This window comes from Ambystoma mexicanum, chromosome 3q (genome assembly GCF_040938575.1).
Source record: "Ambystoma mexicanum isolate Mex_15411 chromosome 3q, UKY_AmexF1_1, whole genome shotgun sequence".
Taxonomy (NCBI): Eukaryota; Metazoa; Chordata; class Amphibia; order Caudata; family Ambystomatidae; genus Ambystoma; species Ambystoma mexicanum.
Genome location: NC_090926.1, coordinates 1157361310 through 1157386237, shown reverse-complemented (window position 1 = coordinate 1157386237; position 24928 = coordinate 1157361310). Strand labels below are relative to the sequence as shown.

The following is a 24928-nucleotide window of genomic DNA, read 5'->3' as shown; positions in this document are numbered from 1 at the left end:
TAGGTGACTATTTTTATTACAGGGCACCCATTTATGATGTGATATAAGGCATTTATAATGTGCCTGTACACATGTGTTTCTAGGCGCGACCAGACAAGGGAGGGTACAGAGGGAAGACAAGAAAAAAGATCTTACTAGGCCTTGTTGTGAAAACAAAATCAAAATATCGAGGCTGAGTACCCCAAAAGGAAATACACCGAACACGGGTTACAAAGGAACATACAAAGTACTTTATTTTATACTGAATACAGTTACTAAGTACAGAGCAAAATCAGATAGCTATCGGCCCTCAGTGCAACACAACGAACTCCAGCGTGGTTCAGTGTGTTCAGTGAGAGACGCTGTACATTAGAATGCATTGGTTTTTTATACTCTTTGTGAGCACGATGTCCAGCCCCACTTCGGGTTAATATTTCCGCTACTACATCACCGATCTAGAGGGTCATGCCAAGTCTCGCACATCCGCATATGACTGGTTTGCTTTCAATACATATATCAACAAGCCTATACGGCAAATGTGTATTCTGGGATTTTCCATGCAGGTCTACTCAAACGTTAATACAATGTAGTTAAACAAGTGTTCTACGTTCAGTATTTGAATACATTGTTTCTTAACATATGCTCGCGGATTAGTTTCATTGGAGTAATCCTTTATACACAGGTCAACGAAGGACAAGGTCTCAGTTCACGACCTCAACAAGTGGCCTGGAGGCAAGTTACATATTAGCTTCATACAGAGGTCAAGATGGCCATGTTGTATTTTGGAATGACACTGTCCACCATTTTAACTCACAGGGTGACTTTACAAAGCAAACCTAAAATGGCAGATTGACCTAAAATGGCGACTTACATCGATTCTAAGGTCAGGACCTTGCAACACGGATTTCTTCGCAAGCGACTTAGAAGCAGCTTGGCGTAGGGCAATATACATATATTTATTGTGATAGGAGGCACAATATAATTTCTCATTTGACCTCATTTGACATTGTGTCATTCAGAACGTGCAAGTGCGGTAGTGCAAGGAGCAGGGGCAAGGGGAAGGGAGAAGTGCAAGGGGGAGGGAAGGGAAAAGTGCAATCAGGGCAGCATTGCTCTCAGCGTGGCTCTGGGTACATGCATAGAGGCGGGGGACTGTAGAGGTTACAGTTCCAGCTGCTAGTGCGTGACAGGCCAGGAGGCAGTGCGGGTGAGACTGGTCATAGAGGAGCCTCTGAGGGTATCCAAGCAACCAGTCAGTGCAGCAGACAGATATGTCAGCAGGGGAGGGAGAGAGAGAAAGTAGAGGAGAAAAGGACATTCTTCAGCTGCTTCCACAACTTGAGGCGGTCCAGCTCAAGCTTGGGATGAGCAGGGAGGCCGTTGAGAAAGAGGCTGTTACAGTAGTGCAACCTACAGAGAACCAGGGCTCTGGAGACAATGAGCCTCTGGGGGAAAGTGAGAAAAGGAAGAGTACTTTTTAAGAGGTGCAGCTGGTAATGGGCCTTCTTGGAAAGGTCTTTGGTGTGAGGAGAGGATGAGAGTGTGGAGTCGAAGATGACCCCCAAGGTTTTTTGCCTCACAGGAGAATGAGGGGAGGGGGCCCATGGAGGGCGGCCAGAGTGAGAGAGGGAAAGCCTGAGCAGGGGTCCCGATGAGAAGGATCTCTGTCTTACTGGCACTAACGCAGAGATCATTAGAAGCGCACCACTCCTGAATCGCGGATACAGTTAGGAATGCGCAACAGAGGGGAGGAGGCTGTAGGCAATCTGAACGTGAACTGCATGTCATCCGCATAACACTAAAAGTAGGTACAGAAAGTAGAGATTAGGTGGGTTAAATGGGCCACATAGAGATTGAAGAGCCATGGTTAGAGGTTGGAGCCCTGTGGAACACCACATGTGGAGAGAGAGGTGGTGGAGAAAAAGGACTCAAGTTGGACCTGGGGGTTCGGTCCAGGAGGAAACAGGTCAACAACTCCAGTGCCTGATCGGTGATGCCCAGGTTTTCGCGGAGTCCAATTATCAGGATAGTGAGATTAACTCTGTAGAAAGCAGAGAAAACGTCAAGGTGGATGAGGATAGAAGGGATGCTGGAGTCGAGATTGGAGAGCAAATCTTCACGGATGTTCAGGCGAGCAGTTTCCATGCCTCTGGCTGCTCCGAGGTCAGACTGATGATCATGGAGACAGCCAACAGATTCAGTGTGACGAGTAAACTGGGAGATGGCCAGTTTTCCAGATGTTTGCCCAGGAAAGAAGTGCTAGAGATCGGGCGATAGTTTGCCAGACAGGAAGGATTGTCAGAAGGCTTTTTTTAGGAAGGGGTGCATAAGGGAGTGCTTGAGGAGAGAGGGGTAAATTCTAGGGGCGAAACAGTGATTGCAGAAACCGGCCAAGGCTGGAGCGAGGGTGCCAATGTGGTCCTTGATGGTTTTAGATTAGAGGAGCAGGGAAGCACCCAAACTACAAAAATTATCTATAACATATTTCAACTCTTACAATACTTAATACATAAGCACATTTAACAACAATACATACAATCAATACATGAAAAAAACCTACATAAAATAGCCAATACATTCCAACCCATGAATAAAGTGCAAAGTGCAGGGCAGAATTATTTCAGCACATGTGTATAATTCATTTTACATAATCAAATGCATGAATAGTCTGCAATTTAATAAATGCCTATATACCAGGCGTTGGATATGCACTATGCACTTTAATTGCAGATAACAATGTATTAGCACTTGATATATATTGGATGTATTCTCCACAAATCCAAGAATGCACTATGCCATTTAAATTGCAGATTAGTTATGCATTTGATGGTGTAAAAAGAATTATACACAAGTACTGAAGTAATTTTGCCCGTGCACTTTACACTTTGTGGGTTGAATCAGACTATTTTATGTATGTTTTATCATTTATTGATTGTATGCAGAGTATGTATGGTTTTTAAATGTTTGTTTGTTTATTATTTGTAATGCGCCGGAATACCCAAGGGTAACCGGGCGCAGCAGATACAAGAATTTGCGAAGCTTAGTTGCAGACAATAGAATATATACATGGCATAAACACAGTAATAGTGAGGAAAGCACGGAAAATATACATATATACAGTTAACAATTGTGTGTCCTGTATGTCCAAGGGACAAGAGGGAGAAGCAGATCCTGGCTCAGTATGTTTAGACAGCGGCTGTCTTCAGCCACGACATCATCTTGGAGCAGAAATTTTGGTAGGGTAAGTCCATTCTAAGAGTGGGTGGTAGGGAGTTCCACAGTTTGGCCGCTTTCACTGGGAAGCTATTACCTCCTATGGTAGAGCGTTTGTAGTTAGGGACGGAGAGGCAGTCTCTATATGCAGTCCTTGTCGGTCTCAAGGATGTCAGTCTACGAAATCTGTCGATCAGGTAGATGGGGGCCGGGTTATTGAGGGACTTGTGGGTGAGTGAAGCAGTTTTTAGGGAGATTTTGTCTATGATGGGGGTCCATTTGTTCTGCTGGCTGTGTGGTGTGATGTGGTCTCTTCTAGAGATGCCCAGAGCCGCTCTGAGTGCATTATTCTGGAGGATTTGTAGCTTGCTGGTGGTGGCTTTGGAGGACCCAAGATAAAGCGCGTTACAGTAGTCTAAGCGGGATAGTATGAGGGCTCTGGCCAGGGTCAGGCAGCTGGTATTGGATAGAGAAGGTTTGGCTGCACGGATCAATTTTCACGTGTAAGCCGTGGAGGAGGCTAGTGAGTTCACCTGTCTGTTAAATGAAAAGTTGGAATCCAGGTAAAAGCCCAGTGTTTTGACTTCGTGTCCCACTCTGATAGTGTTGCCATCGATCATGAAGGATGAGTAAGCTGGGCTTAAATTCTTTAGGCTGTTTAGACATTCCCCAATGCTTGCGGTGAGTTCTGTTAGGTGGCAGGGTCCTAGAACAGCTCCGCCACTGGAACACCGCTGCATGAGAGACCACAGCCAGCCATGCGGGGGTCCTTCACGATATTCCACATCAGTCACAGTTAAGGAGCGTTACCCTTATTTATTATTTATGGGGAACACTGCGAAGGCCATTGTCTGAAGACCACGCCGGGCTCAGCTCCTATAGCAGGTCACAGGCGTTAGCCAGACAGATACTTTACAGGCATTAACCTCACAGACACGCGTTCCAGACATAACCCGCCGAGATGGCCACGGTTCATTAATGGCGGTGAGGGCCAATGGTTCATAGCCCCGGTCGGGGTCGTCAAGAGGCCGGCGCCAGATCAGCGACGGCGGTTGATGAGCCTTCATGCAGGCTCCGGATTTCATTCTGCATCTCACGATAGCTCAGGGAGACCACCCACCAGGCCTGAAGGGAGTGCAGGCAAGGACCTGGCTGGGGCCAGAATCATACCTGTCCGCCTCGGGAGCAAGTAAAGAGGGGGAGATGGAGCACTAAAAGAAGGGAACCCTTCTCATCACCCACAGGCGAACGGGGAAGCGCGGGCCCTGCTCCGGCAGAGGATGAGTGGGGTGCAGGGTGCTGCTGAAGTACCGGAAGAGCCAGAGTCTGGATCCGCCTTCCCGACTACGTGCCTGGGGATAGCGAGAAGTTGCCAGAGAAAGTAGCATCAGGTGGCCGGGTTGTAGAATGGGCTTGTGCCACCTCTGGACTGGTAGGCCAGGAACAGTGCTGTGAATGCTGTTCTTGGCCCGACTGCAGTTCTGTGGATGGTGAGCCCGCGTGGCCTGTAGTCGTAGGCAAGGATTCATACAGGCACAGTACTATGCATGCTGTTCCTGCCCCTGCTGCAGTCCTATGGATAGTGAGCCCGCGTGGCCTGTAGTCGTAGGCCAGGAATCATACATGCACAGTACTATGCACCCTGTTCTTGCCCCTGCAGCAGTCCTATGGATGAGGTGGAACCGCGTGGCCTGTATTCATAGGCCAGGAATCTTACAGGCACAGTACTATGCATGCTGTTCTTGCCCCTGCTGCAGTCCTCTGGATGGTGAGCCCGCGTGGCCTGTAGTCGTAGGCCAGAAATCATACAGGCACAGTATTAGGCACACTGCTCTTGCCCATGCTGCAGTCCTGTGGATGGGGTGGAACCGCGTAGCATGTAGTCGTAGGCCAGGAATCGTACAGGTACAGTACTATGCACGCTGTTCTTGCCCCTGCTGCAGGCCTGTGGATGGAGTCAGCCTGCATGGTCTGTAGTTGTAGGCCAGGAATCGTACAGGCACAGTACTATGCATGCTGTTCTTGTCCCTGCTGCAGTCCTGTGGATGGGGTGGAACCGCGTGGCATGTAGTCGTAGGCCAGATCTCGTACAGGTACAGTACTATGCACGCTGTTCTTGCCCCTGCTGCAGTCCTGTGGATGGTGAGCCCGCCTGGCCTGTAGTCGTAGGCCAGGAATCATACAGGCACAGTATTAGGCACACTGCTCTTGCCCATGCTGCAGTCCTGTGGATGGGGTGGAACCGCGTGGCATGTAGTCGTAGGCCAGGAATTTGTACAGGCACAGTACTATGCATGCTGTTCTTGTCCCTGCTGCAGTCCTGTGGTTGGGGTGAGCCTGCATTGTCTGCAGTGGTAGGCCAGGAATCGTACAGGTACAGTACTATGCACGCTGTTCTTGCCCCTGCTGCAGGCCTGTGGATGGAGTCAGCCTGCATGGTCTGTAGTTGTAGGCCAGGAATCGTACAGGCACAGTATTAGGCACACTGTTCTTGCCCCTGCTGCAGTCCTGTGGATGGTGAGCCCGCCTGGCCTGTAGTCGTAGGCCAGGAATCATACAGGCACAGTATTAGGCACACTGTTCTTGCCCCTGCTGCAGTATTGTGGATGGGGTGGAACCGCGTGGCCTGTATTCATAGGCCAGGAATCATACAGGCACAGTACTATGCATGCTGTTCTTGCCCATGCTGCAGGCCTGTGGATGGAGTGAGCCTGCATGGTCTGTAGTTGTAGGCCAGGAATCATACAGGCACAGTACTATGCATGCTGTTCTTGCCCCTGCTGCAGTCCTGTGGATGGTGAGCCCGTCTGGCCTGTAGTCGTAGGCCAGGAATCATACAGGCACAGTACTATGCATTCTCTTCTTGCCCCTGCTGCAGTCCTGTGGATGGTGAGCCCGCCTGGCCTGTAGTCGCAGGCCAGGAATCATACAGGCACACTGCTCTTGCCCCTGCTGCAGGCCTGTGGTTTGGGTGAGCCTGCATTGTCTGCAGTGGTAGGCCAGGAATCGTACAGGTACAGTACTATGCACGCTGTTCTTGCCCCTGCTGCAGGCCTGTGGATGGAGTCAGCCTGCATGGTCTGTAGTCATAGGCCAGGAATTTGTACAGGCACAGTACTGTGCATGCTGTTCTTGTCACTGCTGCAGTCCTGTGGTTGGGGTGAGCCTGCATTGTCTGTAGTCGTAGGCCAGGAATCGTACAGGCACAGTACTGTGCACGCTGTTCTTGTCCCTGCTGCCGTCCTGTGGTTGGGGTGAGCCTGCATTGTCTGTAGTCGCAGGCCAGGAATCGTACAGGTACAGTACTATGAATGCTACATACTTCTGATATCAGTAGTGTAGAAGGAATCCAGCCAGTAGTGAACAGGTTCAAAGAATCCACCTAGTGGAGATCAGCATAAGGAATCCATTTAGCTGTGATCAGGTGCAAGAAAAATACCTAGCGTCTCATTACAAGTTTGGTGGTATTTTGGTGTTAAATCTGTCAAAATACCACCAAATGAATTTACTGTTACCGCCATTTGGTTCGTCGGAATTACTGCCGGATTAGAAGTGGTGGTAGGTGGTGTTCGTTCCCATTAACTGGAGGCCACAGGACTCCATGGGGATATCGGCAGTATCGACGGCAGTAATTAACCGATTTGTCCGGGTTTTAGCTGTACGACAGAGGACTTACCTCCAGCAATTTACTGGAGGTTTTTCCTGCACCTTACCTCCAAACTCATAGTTTGACAGTGCTGTGATGCGACATTAATGCAGTCGTAACTATGCTACTACTGGATTACAACTGTTTTTAGCCACAGCGCGAACTTGTAATGAGGCCCACAGTACCAATTGTGGGGTGTAAGGAAATCATACATTCTTGAATGTATGGGATTTGTAAAAGCGTAAACCTAGCTGGGAGTGCTGTACAAATGGGCACCACCCCGGGTTTGCAGGTAGGGTGCAGGTTTAGCCTAGGTGCTGGAATGTGTAGGGGAGGGCAAGGGAGGTTGGGAACTCTATGGGGGAGTACAGGGGATGTGTGGAGTGATTCGCAAAATATTTTTTTAACAGAAGGGCCTTCAGGTCCTTCCTGAAGTGAAGGATAGGAAGAGCCAGTCTTATCTGCATTAATAATATTTCCCAGAGTCAGGGGGCATAGCTGAGAAAGGAATGCAGTTCTTAGCTTCTAGCCTGGTGATGCTGTGACTTCTGGAGGCGTGCCGGCCTCTAGACGTGCAGAGGTTTGTGGCCATTTAGTGGGGGGTTTTGACTGCGACTGCTTCGGAAGTGATCTAGGCCGCCTTGAACTTGTGTGTTTGGAGGAGTAGCCAGGGCAGCTCCTTGAGGATTCGGGTGATGTGGTTGAATTTAAGCACTCCTGTGATGAAGCGTGCTGCAGCCATTCATCTAATCCATGTCATCCTGATCAGCTGTAAGGAGCATCTAATATTAATAGGGTGTAGAGGATCAATCTTCAGGTGTAAGGAGTGCACCTAATAAGGATGGGGTGCACGGAAGCTGTCTAGTACCACTGGTGGTGATGTGGTTGAATGTTCTTACTCCTTGCGATGAGGCGTGCTGCAGCCATTCATCTTACCCATCTAGTAATTAGCATCTAGCACTGACGGGGTGTAAGGAATCCATCTGGTTGTGGTCAGGTGTAAGGAGTGCATTTAATAAGGATGGGGGTGCAAGGAAGCTGTCTAGTACCACTGGTGGTGATGTGGTTGAATGTTCTTACTCCTGCGATGAGGCGTGCTGCAGCCATTCATCTTACCCATCTAGTAATTAGCATCTAGCACTGACGGGGTGTAAGGAATCCATCTGGTTGTGGTCAGGTGTAAGGAGTGCATCTAATAAGAATGGGGTGCAAAGAGGTGGTCTAGTACCACTGGTGGTGATGTGGTTGAATGTTGTTACTCCTGCGATGAGGCGTGCTGCAGCCATTCATCTTACCCATCTAGTAACCAGCATCTAGCACTGACGGGGTATAAGGACTCCATCCGGTTGTGATTAGGTGTAAGGAATCAACCTTGCACTGATTGTGGGGAAGCATTCCATTTGCTTCTGCTGAACCCCAGTTATTTTCGGCAGCTTTTCCTGTACACGGTCTCTGGACTTCAGCAAGGATTCAGGGAACAGGTCCCTCATTATACCTGTTTTGTGTAATGGACTAAGCCTGCACTTTTTACCATTACCCGTTAAAGGTGACAGAGAGCCCGGTGGGTTAAGCCTGCTTTGGTAGAGCTCAAAAGTACAAGATCTCTGCCCCAAAATGCAGGACGTGAGCCGTGAGTGGGAAAAGTCTCTGGAGCACCACTCAGCCATCACTCAAGTGGATGCGGCCGAAAGACAGCTTTTGCAGTACTTTTGCCTCGATGCTGTTTTTGGTGGTAGCTAAAGAAAAGTGCCACCATTGGTATTTCTATTAGTTTCCAGTGTAAATGCAGATAGACTGAAAGTCTAGTTACACATCACTAAAACAGATTGCAGCCTGGCCTCCAAAGTGAGATCTTCACGAAAACCAGAGCACTGATAATGAACACCACCAGATCATACACCCCTCTCCCCCTCCCAGACTGAGCAAGTGGGAACTGCTTTTGTGACAAGAGATCTCTCATCGGAGTTGGTTCCAAAGTGTAGAGAGGGATGGGGGCTACTCCCAGCCAGGAAGGGTAGACGGAGGCCAACCAGTCTTTGCTTACAGTGCTACAAGAAAACAGATTTGGATACTTCACAACACCCCTCTCCTGTCACGGAAAGCCGGTGAGGGCCTGGGAATGTGTTCGGAGCTGGAAGAAAGTAGACTCAACAGACTGTTCTGTTTAATGAGACAAGAGGGTTTCCCTGCATTAGGGAAAACCAAAGGGAACTTTTCTCAACATCTTTGTGGTCCCAGCCCCAATTCTAGAATCATAAGTCACCTTGAAGAGTCTTTCTTAAAGGTGAAGATTATGCTCCAGCACAAGGTGATTTGCCTAATTGGCCACCCAGGTGCAAGGTATCATTATGCCACTAAACACAAAAGCCTGGGCGCACGCCCACTGGAAGATCCAGCTTGCTGGACACCAAGCCTGGAGACCAGCAAAGCAGAGATTGGAAGCTGAGGTGCTTAGCCTAGGCCCGTCTGGTGGCTAGAGAGCACTGGGAGTGGCCAGCTTCGGCAGTGATTTTCAACATGGTTTACACATTCTGTTACTTGGCACAGCAGTAGTTATTGGGAGAGGAGATTAGAGTGAAGTTGGCAACAAAAATATTTCTGCGGGTCCTGAAGGAAAAACGAAGACCGGGGACACATTTTACCTCTGCATCTAAAGCTTTCAGGTGGACAGAAAATCCAAGGAGCCAGTCTTTTATATGGACCTTGGCCTACTCCTGCTGATGAGAACTGGGCAATATAAGAGAGCTTCGACCAGCACAACCTTCTGCACTGGCCCAAACCCCATGCCACAGGCTAGTTTAGATCACCTGATAAATAAGGCCTGCAGTGACAGGAAAAGGTGCCATGGAACCATTCAACATTGACCACTGCTCACTTCCCTTTGGTCATTCCACTCCAAATGGAACCCGATTGTCCAGAACAATGGGTGTTGGTCTATTATATTTGCCATTTCTAAGCAATGTCTTTTCACATGAGAGCGAAATGAACTGGGAATCCTATCTATAGTCTATAGTTGGTTAAGCTCATAAATCTGCATGTGACTAGGCGCAATGCACCAGCTACGGCGGCGCGTACGCCATCAAATGCGTGGTATGACAAGAAATGTCGCCATGTGGAAAGGTTGCTACTTCTCGCAATTAAAGCACCATCGGTTCATAACTCACGATTGGCATCTGCTTTGAAGAGAAAATTCAAATATATAGCATACCAAAAAAGGGCACTGGAAGTTAAGGCGCGGTAAGATTTAGTGGCAGCCACAGCAGAAAAGGAACAGCAGGATATTTTGCTTAAATTTAGCCAGTGCATATTGGGTAATGGAACTCCAGGCTACAATAATATCGATGAGGATATGTGGTTCCAACGTTTACAGAATGCATGTTGTGTTGCTAACCGCATTGACTCCATACAGGCGGCGATCCCCAGCCACGTCTCGGATGAAAATCTGTTTTTTTCCAATGAAGAGCTCATGTCTGCAATCATCTCTCAAAGTGGTGGCAAGGCCACAGGATCAGAAAGATCCCTAGTGGATCTATTCAAGGGGGATCATTGTACTTTGGTACCATTTCTAACAACATTGCAAGAGGATCACCCTGGATCCTGGGTTACAGTCCTGATAACTACCGGGCCACATCATTGATCTATAGCTCAGCGAAAATCTTTGGTAAGGTTTTGAAAAATAGATTGATGGTGTGGTCAGCAGATGTGAATTCGATATCCCACTACCAGGCTGGGCTTCATGTAGGGGTGGGTGTGCTGACCATGCATTCTGGTTCTACAGGAGTATTCAAAAACATGTATGCCTACTCAAACTTTGCATGTCTGCTTTGATGACCGATGGTCTGTGTGTGACTCAATATCCAGAGATGCCTTATGGGAGGTGTGCATCGGGCTAGGAGTTCCTACTGGCGTTCTACAGCCCAGCAAAAGCTCTACTCCAGTAATACCGCTGTGGTGAGATGTGGCCCAGGAGGTGGCGCTACACGCCCCTTCCAATCGAACTTGGGTGTTAAACTGGGGTGTGCACATGGCCCGTTGTTTTTGATCTTTATAAATTATCCGGATGAGATCTTGAGACTTGAGCCGGATGCCCCAGGGTAGGGGAAGCTTGGCCTGCTCATTTTTCAGATGATGTAGGTCTTTGATCCCAAATCCACACTGGTCTGCAGAGGCCGCTTGCTTGTTTACAATCATTCTATAGCCGGAGCAGCCTAAATAGCCATACCGAGAAGACAAAATGGATGGAGTTCAGCTGCACCAAAAGACAGAGACAGGGGGTGTATCCATGGAGAAGGTCTGATATTAGGACTATCTTGGGATGTGATATTATTCATGGATAGAGAAAAGCGATGCACTATTGGGAAGTATTATTACTTTCTCTGAATGATATGGAAACAGTGTGGTTGAATCGGCACTTAAAGTGCACGCAATTAAGATGATGTCATCAGCTCTATATAGGGTGGAACTTTGGGGTTATTCCAACCTGGCCAAAATGACGACTATAGAAAATAAATTATTTATACAATGTTCTTGAAATTATTGAATTCAGTCCCAAATGCTCCCTTCCGATTGGAGTTGGAATGTGAAGTGATCGACCAGGTAGCTTATTTTGAACCTATATTGTTTAAAACTGTGCAGCCACCCTCCGCCCCTCCATTTAGCTTAATACAGAGACGCATCTGAGATGTTAGTAGTTTATTTGGAGCCAACGCATTACCTTGGTTCAGACATGTGTCAAGCCCCCCTCCCCCGCAACCCGAGATCGTTGGGAATGGAAGATATTTTGAAGGACCTAGATAATTTAAGGCCGTCCACGAAATAACTCTTTTAAGAGTGGGCTGCTCTTAAAACAACGGAGTCCAATTTGGATTCATGCCTGGCCTTGAGAAATACCCCACACTGTGTGCTCTATAAGTCCAAGAACTATCACCAAGTCCTAGGGCCGTGCCTTGGTAGGGCACTCATTGCAAGAATGAGAATGGCTAGACTGCCACTTGCCACAGTCACGGCCAATTGGTGCTATGATGGTACAACGATGAGTCCGAGTGGCCCTACGTGCCAGTTGAGCCTAGTGCATGTTGTGCTGTTGTATCCCCTGCGTGAGAGATCCTGCCGGTGGTTGAGGGCACTCGCCGGTGTTGAGAGCCAGCCATGTTTCCACCTGATCAGAAGCTGTGCCAGTGTTGCCTTGCGTGGCTGATAATATCATCGGTGCGAATAGGGCCATAGTTTGAAAGCCAGCTTGGCTCCCTTAGGTCGACTACGTCACATCTTTGCAATTATTATTTATATTTATAAAGGTGTTTTAACGTGACATGATATATTTCTGTATATTTACTGAATGTGTTCAATGCTCTTAATTCATGTATAGATTTGTTGTTTTATGAAATCACGGTATTTTGAAATAAAAGATGTATTTGACGAGGATTACCCTCCAATCCCCTATATTGCAGTTGGACAATTCCTACAGTGTTTTCACTAATTATGATATCCCTTGGACTAGTAGTACAGGACTTATTGGAGGAAAACGTCACCAATTCCATTTTGCCGGCGGTAATTTCTGGATAGTCAAAAGTAGCTCCACAGAGCTGCTGGTGTTATGCTACGCAGGCTCTTCAAGGCTCCAGTGGTCCCAGACACTATAATCCCGGCTTTATTTATTTATTTCATTGTGTTGTTTAATCATGGACCTAGCTCGAGAGCAGTGCAGCGCTGTACAGGGAGCGGGTAGCCAGCGTATTGGCTAGCAGCTTCACCTTAGCGCAGGACTGAGTTACAATCTATGGGGGTCATTACGAGTAGGGCAGTAAGGGATACCGGGCACCGGTAAGGAGACCGGTGCCGGTAATCCCTTACCGCCCTATTCCAAGGTCTCTTGGCAGGGACCGTAAGGAAGGTGTGGTCCGACCACACGTCCATTATGGGTCTCGCTAAGGGACCAGGGCGCTAATAACAGGCCTGCAAGTCCCGAGCCCATTATCAGCGCCCTCCCCGTTGAGCCCTACGAGGGCTCAAATGGGAATGGGGAATGGTTTGTGCAATGGGGACTTACCGGTCCCGCCAGGGTCAAACTACACCGGTAAGTCCCCATTGCACAACACCGGTGCCGGACACGTTATTGGTGGCAGTCATGGCGCAAATAGCGCCATGACTACCACCAATCTCGGAATGAGACCCTCTGTGTCGGTCTGTGCATATATTGCGATTAGTCCCTGGTCACATGTATAATTTATAAGCTTTTGAGTAGCATCTAGAGAATATTGTTTCACCAAGAGGTGTGCAGCTGTATTATCCAGCCCTTCTATAGAGATGTTATACCGCCCTTTGGGACTACCACTGGTGTGTTTGCAACATCACACGGATGGGGTGTTGGCCTTTCCCATGCATGGCAAACTTTCAGACTACATTACTGAATCCGGAGGGAGAATTGCACTCATGCTGGTTGAACAATCATAAACAACTCGCACAAAATTGACAAAGTTGAGGAAACAAATTTTGGAGGCGTTTTATCAGCAACCAAACTGAAAGAGAGATGCCAAGACAACAGAGCAAGAGGTTTCAACAAGTGTTGAGTAAAGGAAGCGATTTCAGTAGGGAGAATGACTCCACATACCTGCTCCAGATCTGGCACAAGAAGGTCGGCACAAGAAGGTCAGCACCGTTATGGGGTTACGTGTACACCAAGCTTGATGGGAGTAAGATCTTTGAAAGATGGGGTTACTTTTACTCCATCCAGTCTGTTCTACAAAAGATAATGACTGGGACATAACAGTATTATGTATCTTCGTGCTTATACCACAAACTATACTATTCATCACTACTTCATGAAGGAAGGCCAGGGCCTCCAAGGGGGAATCAGGATCCCTCCCCTAAACATTTCGCAGGAAACAGAGGGAGATACTGAATCCAGAGGACCCTCCAGCAGCTCCAGAACTGGTACCCAGCCAGCACACAGCGTGCCCTGCTAGGCTCTGCAGCAAGCTTCCTTGGTGGGAAGTGTGAGAGAGTCTCTGAACTGAACCAAGGACAAGGACAAGGCAGCTGCCTGAAATACTCTCCTCAGCTTTCGCCCGTCCACCTTAAAGGACGACACAAGCCCAGTGAAGAAGCTAGGACAAGTGCATCGACAAGCATTTACCGACGGCCGTCTTAAAGGACATTTTCGAGCCAGTCGAGCCCCTTGAGCAGCAAACGACTGCACTGCTGTTTGGATCCCTTATGGTGTACTAGAGGTGTGGGGTGCCCTGGAAGTTGATTGGTCACAGTAGGTGTACGGGTGTGTATGTTCTGTGGTCAATCCATGCAAGGGCACCCTTGAAACCTCAGGCAGCGCCTGGTTCGCTAGAGGCACGGGTTCAACACTTCCATGACATTTTATTTGTTAGCTGCCTCCCTGATGGGGCCTCCACGTTACATGTGCCAGATTACATGTACATTACATCCACGTGCCAGATTGTGGTATATGCAATTTATTTACAGACTTAATGTTTGTGATCAGTTTTGTAGCAGTGTCCAACTTTTTATAACATCCTGGGCCTTCATATTCAAAAATGTGGGACGCTCAAAAAAGAGGAGACCGGAAAGAAATCGCACCCCATTTGTCAAGTGCGGACAGTGAAATGCCTCACAGTACATATGGCTTTGGCGTAGGATAATTGGTTCTATATTATTTTGTCGAGTTTTTTTGTTGAAGTAGATTATTTTTTAATGGGTGATTTTGCCTCCATTATATGCGGGAGGGGACCGTCACAGCCCCCTCTTATCATTCCTATAGGATTATTAATCTAAGCCCACCCCCACATATATTTTCTGCAAAATGCAATGGAATAAACTCAATTAAATCTACGACGAAAAATGCTCTTGCAAAATCTCGCATTCCCGGATAATTACTCTCTCCCTCTGATCAATTATTGGCTTGGATACTGATAGAAGTCCATGCCCTGCTGGTCCTTTGAAATTAAACTCTGTACACTGACCCTGGCAGGACTGTGTGAAGAGAAATCTAGCGGAGACCCTGCGTCAGGGAAAATTCTCTCCTATATTCCGAAAGAGAATTTGTGGCAATTGATTTGGACTATCTCCAGGAAGCCACAAAACAGTATCCGCACCTGGGAGAAACGAGAGCAATCAGAAGAGATTGGCAAGTGCGAAGGGCAAGTGCAAAGGGCAAGCGCTCGGCGCTTCAGTACGGTAGCCGCAAGCGAGAACCGGGCAAATCCTTATTTTCTGTGCGCGCGCATTCACGTACTCCGTCCTGGGACGGATCTGGTAGGCAAGATTGGGCCTTGAGGCTGCGCGACCATAGAGGCCATCGCGATCCAGGCATGCCTAGAAAGGAATCCACGACTATCACAACTTACCTCAACCCGAGGCGGAGTATGTGATGCAAAGGTGACAGTCTGGTCTAGTGATTAAAATGTGGTCGAGAGGGTTAGTTGCAGACTTAAGAACCAGAAATTCGGGGACAAACCGTAGCTTCCTCGCTCAACACCTTTTCTGATCATGGAAAAATCACCATCTTCCCGGATCCTCCATTCATTTATCTTCTAAAGGTGGGAGAACCTAGAAAGCGGCGGAACGCCTACATCAAGGGCCACATAAAATGTATATTTATATGGCTTGCAACCAAGCACCCAGAGGTTGGGCTGCACGGGAACACGGCACATAGCTTTCTATAATGATTACATATTAGCATTGGCTCCTGGCGCTAACCTACATATCTGGCCTGAATTCTACGTCTGTGCATTACAGAATGCCCTAGGTTTTCAGTGCACCTGTGGCTTTGTTTCCTATCACAGAGCACATCTACCCTTTTCTGAAGTAATTTGCTCTGTCTCTATTAATTCTTTCCATGGTCTCAATTCTGTGTTTTTGAGACTACTTTTGTGTCCAATGTCAATAACATTCTATTGGAATCGACAGGGAATTAACGGTATCGCTGCAAAAAAGCCGAACTGCAAAATACTGAGGACGAAAACAACAAATTTCTTTTATCGAATTTTTGCTGGATTGTTACACATTATTTTGAAAAAATAGATAGGGGTGGGGTTAGAGTATAAATTAATGTGGTGGGATATGGGTGAAGTGGGGGTTGTCCCCACCCACATTAAAATATAAAAAAATGTGCAAAAAAAAGAGAAATTGCAAAATTCCATTTTAAAAATACATAGTTTTTGACCTCAGTGTTTTTCTTTCGTTATTTTACTGCAGCCAGAAGACCTTACTGTGGGGGAAAGTTAGATTGTTAAAGCGGTGCTCGAGTCTGGGACGGAGCAGCCACAAAACATAGAAATAAAAGAACAGTCACACCCCATCAGCCAAAAGTAAGATATGAAGCAACTCACCCTCGCAAGTTCTCAGCACCCCACCGCCCCCCGCCCCCAGCCTGTAACCTCCCACCACCCCGGAGCATCACCCTGAGAAAGCACTACTCTGCACGAAACATGTATGATGAATTCTTCTGGTGAAGGGCGGCTGAGGCCTATTTCTACAGGGTCTATGCAATGCACACCGTTGCTTCCCACACCCCAAACACATGTACATAGCCCCAGTGGCAGGTAGTCGAACTCCTGAGCGCCTGGAGACTGCCCTTGGGTGGTAGCGCTGCGCGGTATGAAATCTACAGAACTCGGGGTCCCCGATCTGAATCGATTCTGGAGGCATTGCTAGCTTGTTTCATCACAGGTGTCCGCGACCACATCATCAGTACCATCCCGGTGTTGGCCTTACCTTGCGTTGCTGAGGCGAGCCAAAACGTTGCCACGCAGAGCGCCCAGAGTGCACGTGTTAAGGCGGCCATGTTGCCCCTACTCGCTAGCATTCCCTTGCTCCAGGGATGCTCAGCGCTGAAGCCCAGAGCCATCTGCAGGCATCACCGATTTGCCTGGGGTGGGGGGTGTCGGCTGGGAACCTGTGAAAAAACACAACATGAAAAGAATCAGATAAGGGAAGACTAAGCAATCAATCAAATAAAAGCTCTTTTGTTGGGAGCCAATGAGTATTAGTTCAGTATCAGTTCAAACATGCATAACTTGTTTTGCCTTTTACTCCTTCATAAAAAAGGTATGCCTCCTTATGTTGTGCTTGGAAGAGCCTTTTGCCACTGTTAATGAACTCCGAGTGTAATAAAATTGTCTTATCCAAGTGTGCCAGCGGCCCCTTCATTTATAAGCAATGTGTCCTCTTATGAAAGGGTTGTACATATTGTGCTTATCAGGAGCGATACTGGGCTATGTGGGTTCAGGGCGTGTATATCTTCAGGGCACCTGGTTACCCTCTGATTTTCAGGCCCCGGTCCCTGCACACCTAGCCATACACCCGCACTACCTCCTGGCAACCCTTGCACTTGGGTCTTTATCTGTAACCCTACAGTCCCCCTACCTGCACTTACCAGACACCCCTTCTCTGCGCTTTAACCTTGTACTTGCCAACTTGCTGGCTGCACTACCAGTTGCTGTTTTATCCCCGGCTCAGCACTTTTCCCCCTCTCCCATGCACTTGGACGTTCTCAATGTCACTGGGCCTAGTAAGAGCGTTGTTTTGTTCTCCCTTGTTCCCCCTCCCTTGCCTCGTTGCGCTCTGAAACACTTGTGTATGAGCGCGATACAAATAAAATATCATATCATATATCTTACAGGTGTGCACCTTGATGACAGGGGTTTTGATTTCTTGAGTAAATGGCTGGAGGGAGGAGGTGGTTCTGATGTTGACGGCTATTAGATTCAAGAGTTTTGGGGCATAGACAGAGACTGCGTGTTTGCATCCTCTACCTCTGTTTTACCACAGAGTTTAGTTATAGATCCATGCTACTGATTACTCCTTGCGGGGTCACCGGCTCAGCTGATGAGGGGTCTCAGTGATTAAGACCATTCAATGTTTGCACTGGTCTTATCCCTACGGACGGTAAACATTTGACTTCTTCAGATGCCTAAATTAGGCTAATAGTCAATTTCATTCTTTGATCAGGAGTTAAGGGGGGGTGCAGTTTGCAGACTTCACACACTATAGAAATCATGGTGCAAAATGCAGCCATCCAGATGCAGAGAAATATAATGTGAAAGCGCTCACACAGCGAGTCCTGAAGAAGCAATTACTCACGAAACATGCCATTAGTCACCTTTCTCAAATATGCATTCCTAAAATAAATGTGCTTAGCTGTCCCCAAATGAATTTATTTCAATAGCATTGCTATGATTGCAGACATATTTATAAATGCGGTACTGCGCATGTGCTCAGAAGGATCGTGCTTAAGAATACTGCATGATAGCAATAGGTTTTCCGCAAACACATTACACAATATTGAAGCTTATATCTTCTCTGGAGACTGCATTTGAGTTTGCAGTTCTGTAAGGCTTAAGCAGTTCTTGGAACATTATGTTTCTTTAATTTCTAAGTTAGCATGCTCATCCTCTCCCGCACCCACCACACTCAGCCTCTCACATCCACTTCTGTCCTGTCAAGGCAGGCGCCACAGGGTCCGAGATGGAGACTAAGCTTGTGGGGTTTTCTCTAGAACTGAGCACAGCACAGTCCTAGATTCTCTCAGGCGCTTTACGCCATCCCGACGCAGTGAAAACATGAGTTTATGAGAAGAACACACACCAGTGTCATAGTTGCCAACATGAACAATTCCAACCCCTAGGTGCTTATCCAGTCCTGGTTGCTTCTGGTCACTATGGGACTTGTAGTACTGCTTTGCCAATTATAAGACTACAGGTCCCAGAATGCACCCAAAGATGAGAATGGATCATGCTGGCAACTATGCAGTGCTGCTGAAAATATGGTCTCCAGATTTATCCTCTCTGGCACTCAAGTATTTTTCATAAATTAAAAAGAAATACCGTGCAGTGAGTAGCTGCACCTGTTGAATCCAACCAGACACTGCTAATCAATGGTAGTCCATGGGACCGGCCCACAGTGCCGCCCTTATATTCTTTTACAGGTTATTTGCAAAGCGCACCAACACCACATTGATGGCTTCCTGCCACTAAGGAAAGAGCCACACCCTAACGAGTGTCCCCTAAAGCAGGGGTTTGCAACCTTAGGTTCTCCAGATGTTTTGGACTACAACTCCTATTAGCCCTAATCATCGTAGTCAATACTGAGGGATGATGGTAGCCATAGTCTGAACTCACAGAAAGGCTTGGTGAACTTGCCATAATGTTGTGGTTTTTAGCAAAATCAGGAGTAATATTGAAGCACGTTTCAGAAATCTGTGTGGTCTAAACCTTCAGAATGTAGATGGCAGAGCGGGAGGGGATGTGGAGGGCATACCATACACAGTGCATAGTGCTCAGAGCCTTGCATTCTACAGTGACCCAGTGCAAAGATTGTCGGGCAGACATGGTCACATTTCCAGATTCTCATCAAGCAGCAAGCACTGGCCTGCAGCAGACGCCGAAGACATATAGTCAAGGATTTAGCAAGACCCAAGTAGTCACTGGTGAACTAATCCCACAAGGAAAACACCAGCACAGTGGTTGTCTGGATGCGATGGCCAATGGACTAGAAGGGACAACATGGCTTCAAACACGAAGAGTCAACAAACTCTTGCTGAGTGCAGGGGTCGGATGTTTGGGGGGGTTGGTTTGGAGGATTGCGGGTGGTGGCAGGGGGTTACAGGGTGGGCATAGATGACTTGGAGTCAATAACGGTGTGCAAGCTCTTTATTTTAGAGGAAGGTTTGGGCCCGACGCCTAATTCTGGCGGCCAAAGTGGGCCAAGCCAGACATCAGAATGGTTGCCAATAACCAAAATATCTATGGTCGATGGGTCCTTTTGGAGGCTATTAATTTGAACCGATTTGCTGCTTTTATCCAATTTTATGCATATTGTTTTAAGATTTAAAGTAGAGCTTTCTGCTCCCAGATAACAGCAACATACAGTACAGGCACAGCTAGCGGTTCTGGACCTTGATTAATAAGGCAGTTCCGGGTGGGACCTTGTCCATGTCTATGCGTCCAGAGGACCTTCCCATGAGGCGTAGAGGACGCAGAAGCAGGGGGATGGAAAAGGACAATCTCAGTGGGGTTATGCATCTAACACTACAGGACAGCCAAGCAGAGGGTCAGAGGGGACACTATGGTGGTTTAGAAGGATAATGGCACTATCGTCTAGAAGGTTTCCTGTCACCTCATGGGACTATGAGGGCGGGGTGAGCAATCCTGGCTCACCTGGTCTCTTATAAAGGGGTCTAGGTCAAAATGTCCCATGGGCAAATGTTGCCAGGTTAGTGACTTTTTCCCCTGCACCCCTAAAAGCCTCCCACCACATATTCTAAGATGTGGTGGGACACTGTCCCTTTAGCAAATCAAAGTTCCAGAATGCGTAACCTTCAGGATTCAACTTCTGCAAGCGATTGAAGTGGGGCGTTCAACTGAACTGTGACGCCATTTTGTATGTGTCAAACTTTCCAGAACATCCTTATGCCGATAGTTGATGTTCAACAATCATTTTGTTTCTTAGACATTAAGAAAAGACATTAGCCCTCGTCAACGTCCCAGAAATCCCTCAGCTCAACACGTTTCAGCTTATAAACCTTCACCAGAAGCCTACCAATTCTTTTTCCTAAGATTTTCTGCTAATCCGTCTCATGGGGACGCAGTTCTCTAGAAATCGCTGATCCCAGTAGGAGTGAAGCTGAAAAACCCAGGGTCCTAAATTCTCAGCCGAGGTCAGTGAGGGATGGATTTAAGTAAAATAATACATTGATTTTTTTATTTGAATTTTTGTTTAGCGCTGGCCCTACTCAGAGCGTCTCGGAGCACCATACATGGTTCAAATATTAAAAAGGTGGGAGTTGAAAAAAGAAGTTACAAAATGTTTTCAGGAAAGAATAGGAAGAGCGGTATAGACAAGTGATCGCAGTGGAGGAGCATGTGTATAGAAGCAACACGATTCAGTGCGATTCCAAATATCCAACCTCTCTCTTCTTCTGATTCACACTCTCCTATCTCTTGTTTATTTCGAATTTTCCTCGCTCTTGGCCTGCACTAATGAGCCACACATTGTCTCGCTCATCTCATGATCCACATGCTGGTTGTCTCACTCTTTGTCTTCTTTTGGGTGTTTCGCTTATTGTCATGGCCGCGCGTCTTTTGCATGACATTGCCGTTGTCTCCCTTTTCACCTGCCCTCTTATCCTCTAGCTAGAAGGTCAACATAGAGCTAGACGGAGTAAAACTGGAGCAGGCTAATACCTACAACTACTTGGGTTTGTGCTTTGCTGAGAAAGGAACAAATGCTACCATGACTTTAAATAAACATAGGGAGAATTGCTCATGGGCAATGCGCTCGCCTTGGAAGCAGGCAACATGGAGCAACACAGGTTCGATCCCCGGGTCTGCGCTTAGAAACCTCTGGGTATTAAGCAAGTCATAAATAGCCAATCATGTCATATCACGGTGGGGGCATTAGGATGATTTTTCAAACACATGGGAGTGGAGCTTTGAACGCAGCTCTAGAACTGTACAGATTACAAGCTACCCCAGCCTCAATGGATGGTGCAGACAGCTGGGGCCATGCAAAAACTGGGGCTTTGAGTGAGGTTGAAAATACATTTTTGAAATCCCTGCTGTTGCAACCCAGTAGCGCCCAATGCAATACTGCACAATGAATGCGATTTATGAGCATTGGGTATATATTAAATCACTCCCTTTCTGGGTCCGTATTTGGACGGTACCTGGGCTCCACACGTTTAGAGAACTGTTGAACAACTACCTGGCAATGGAAGGGGGCCGGCCAAACCCCGTGGCTGAAGCTCATAACATTTCGGTGCATGAGAATGGATCATTTTGGGAACAACAACTTGGTATGCCATCCAACTCCAAAATGATGGCAAAGTCAGCATGCAGATTGGACAGTAGCCGAACGGTGGAGATAGCTTCTGCAAGGCTTTCTTGTGGCCAACAGTATCTGCAGACCAACCTAACCTATGGTTACCAGCAATATCTAAACCTTATTCATCCAGGCTACTCTTGTTTGCGCCTTTACGATCGATCTTAGAGCAGGGACCCTGCGCGTGGCTCTTTTTAGGAGGAATTGGAATGGACCAAATGGTGCCAAATGTTTGGCGTGTGGGGCACCATGTGAGTCTGCCCTCCATTTCATCTTGCTCTGCCCTAGCGACAATGACTTTCGAGCCAGGTACCTAAAGCCAATTTTTAAATTGAAAGACATTCGAAGGGCAATAGATGCGATGATGGACTTATGTTGGAAAAGCGACGACCTCAACCTTTGCTACTTAAAATATTTGCACAGGGTGTGGTTAGGGAGGTTGAGTTTGTGCTGACACGTGGGGAATTAATCTGGCTGATGGTTTTAAATTGTTTTAAAATGGGATGCAATTCTTCCAGTCGTGAGGCTTTTATATGATTTTTATTTTCTTTTTTATGGAATGAATTTTTGCTTTGATGGCACAAATGCTGAATAAAGCTGTTATTATCATCTCGCTATTTTTGAGATGTATACTCAACATCTCACATGCTCTTTCTTGCCTTCACACGCATTATCATCATCTCTCACATGATCGACACCATCATCCCTTCTCACTTGATGGACACCATCATCATCTCTCACTTGATCAAAGCGGCCACTGCCTCGCTCATCTCTTGATGCACATGCTCTTCGTCTCACTCTTTTTCCTCTTCAATGATTCGCTCCGTCTCATGGCCACTGACATAACATTGCTAGTTTCTCTCTTTTCTTCCGCACCCTCATCATCTCACTATTTTCAGGGTGCACACTCTGAGCATCGTGCTCTCCGTTCTCTCGACTTACACTATCATCATCTCATCATCCCCTCTCACGTGATCGACTCCATCATCCCCTCTCACTTGATCGACACTGTCATTGTCTCTCTCACTCTCTTTGGTGTTCTCGTGGTCTGGTTCTCGCCTCCTGATCCACACCCTCATCATCTCTCTATTCCCCTGACTGGCACCCACTTTGTTTTTCATAGTCTTGCGGTCTAGCGCGGTCTACTCCTAACCCGGGAACTCTCTCGTTTCTCATGGCCCGCACTCTGATTGGCTCCCTTCTTATTATCATCTCGTTCCATTTCCTTGACCCGACGGCCGCATCGCGGGCCCCTTCTGCCGTCTCTATGAGCTTCCCAGAGCTCATCTCTCTCCCCTGTCTAATGATCACTCTGTCTTCGTTCCTGCCTGTCTAATGACCCCGCCAAGCTCTGTTCCGTGCCCATCGCTCTCGCTCTTCCTTGGGACCCTGATCGCACACTCCTTCCGCTGGCAGGCTGTTCTCTGCTCGTCGCCCGCCGCGGCCTCCTCCTGTAATAACATCTCGGTGTTCTCAATTCCGCATCGGCTCTTTCTCCTCCTAATAACCCCCTCCACAATCTCGCGGGCCCGGATCCATCTCGCGCCCTCCTATGATTTCGCATTTACATCCATTTCTCTTTCACCGCCTGTAATAGCCGTTCTGGGCTGTGCAGTCATCTCGTCCTCTCGCTCAGTAATAATCCAATCACGCTCCCCTCTTTTGCATGAATCTCCCTCCATCTCACCCTCTTATAACCTTGTGATGTGTTTTGTACGTGTGCGCCTCTTCCTTCCCCTACGCGGCAAACCAGCCACTTGCTCCTTTCCTGAGATTTCTCTCTCTCGCCTAGTTCTAATTTCCCTCTCTGCACCCGACTCTCTGCTTCTCCGCCCGTGTCTTCTCCATCTTGTCTGAACCTCTTTCGTTGTTTGTCCGCTCTTGTCTGTTTCTCTCTACATCACTCCCGCCTCCTTCTTTCCCGGCTTCCCTCTGATTTTTGCCCCCCTCCCTTATTGTATGTTCTCCTTGTTTCCTAATTACCCCATCTACACACATCTCTCTGTATTTCACTTCCTCTCTCCCACTCTTTCTTCCTTCCTCTCTGATTCACTGGTCTTGTCTTTCTATCTATCTCTCCTTCTGATTCACTGGCCTTGTCATTATTTGTCACTCCCTCTGATTTACTGGTCTTGTCTTTCTCTCTATCTCTCCTTCTGATTCACTGATCTGTCTTTCTCTGTCTCTTCCCCCTGATTCACTGGCCTTGTCTTTCTCTGTCTCTCCGTCCGAATCACTGGTCTTGTCTTTCTTTGTCTCCCCCTCCGAGTAACTAACCTGGTCTTTCTCCGTCTCTCCCTGTGATTCACTTGCCTGGTCTTTCTCTCTCCCCCTGATTCACTGGCCTTGTCTTTCTGTCTCTCCCTCTGATTCACTGGTCTTGTCTTTCTGTCTCTCCCGCCGATTCACTGGCCTTGTCTTTTTCTGTATCTCCTTTCAACTCACTTGCCTTATCTTTCTCAGTCTCTCCCTCCGATTCACTGGTCTCGGCGTTCTCTGTCTCTCCCTCTGATTCACTGGTCTTGTCATACTCTCTCTATCTCTCCTCTGATTGACTGGTGTTGTCTTTCTCTGATTCTCCCTCTGATTCACTGGTCTTGTCATTCTCTGTCTCTGCTCTGATTGACTGGTCTTGTCTTTCTCAATCTCCCTCTATGATTCACTGATCTGTCTTTCTCTGTCTCTCCCTCTGATTGACTTGTCTTGTCATTCTCGGTCTCTGCTCTGATGACTGGTCTGGTCTTTCTCCATCTCCTCCTCTGATTCACTGGTCTTGTCATTCTCTGTCTCTCCTTTTGATTCACTGGTCCTGTCTTTCTCTGTCTCTCTCTCTGACTCACTGGTCTAGTCTTTCTCTGTCTCTTCCTCTGATTTACTAGCCTCGTCTTTTTAGGTCTTTCCCTCTGATTCACTGATCTTGTCTTTCTCTATCTCTCCTTCTAATTGACTGGTGTTGTCTTTCTATGTCTCTCCCGTCTTGTCTTTCTCCATCTCCTCCTCTGATTCACTGGTCTTTTCTTTCTCTCTCTTTAATTCTCCCCTCGTCACTTTTCGTCCCCTAAGTTCATGCATCTCTCTACCTTCCTAGATGTCCTCTACCTTCCTAGATGTCATCTTCGACTCCACACTCTCCTTCTCTCCTCACATATCCGACGTCTCTAAGAAGTCACACTACCAGCTACACCTCCTCAGAGGTATCCTTCCTTTCCTCTCCTTCCCCCAGAAGATCACTGTCTCTAGAGCCCTGGTTCTCTCGAA

General features: G+C 47.5%; 1 protein-coding gene across 4 annotated transcripts in view; it reads right to left on the bottom strand.

The window, feature by feature from the left end:
* The window catches only part of ADGRL1 (adhesion G protein-coupled receptor L1), a 979436-nt gene that overhangs the window by 661188 nt on the left and 293320 nt on the right, over positions 1 to 24928 (bottom strand). For all 4 annotated transcript variants that reach the window (XM_069603973.1, XM_069603976.1, XM_069603977.1 and 1 more), the window contains exon 2: positions 16565 to 16745. In XM_069603973.1, coding sequence (XP_069460074.1) covers positions 16565 to 16697 — 133 coding nt within the window. In that variant the 5' untranslated portion in view covers positions 16698 to 16745. The remainder of the gene's footprint in view (positions 1 to 16564; positions 16746 to 24928) is intronic.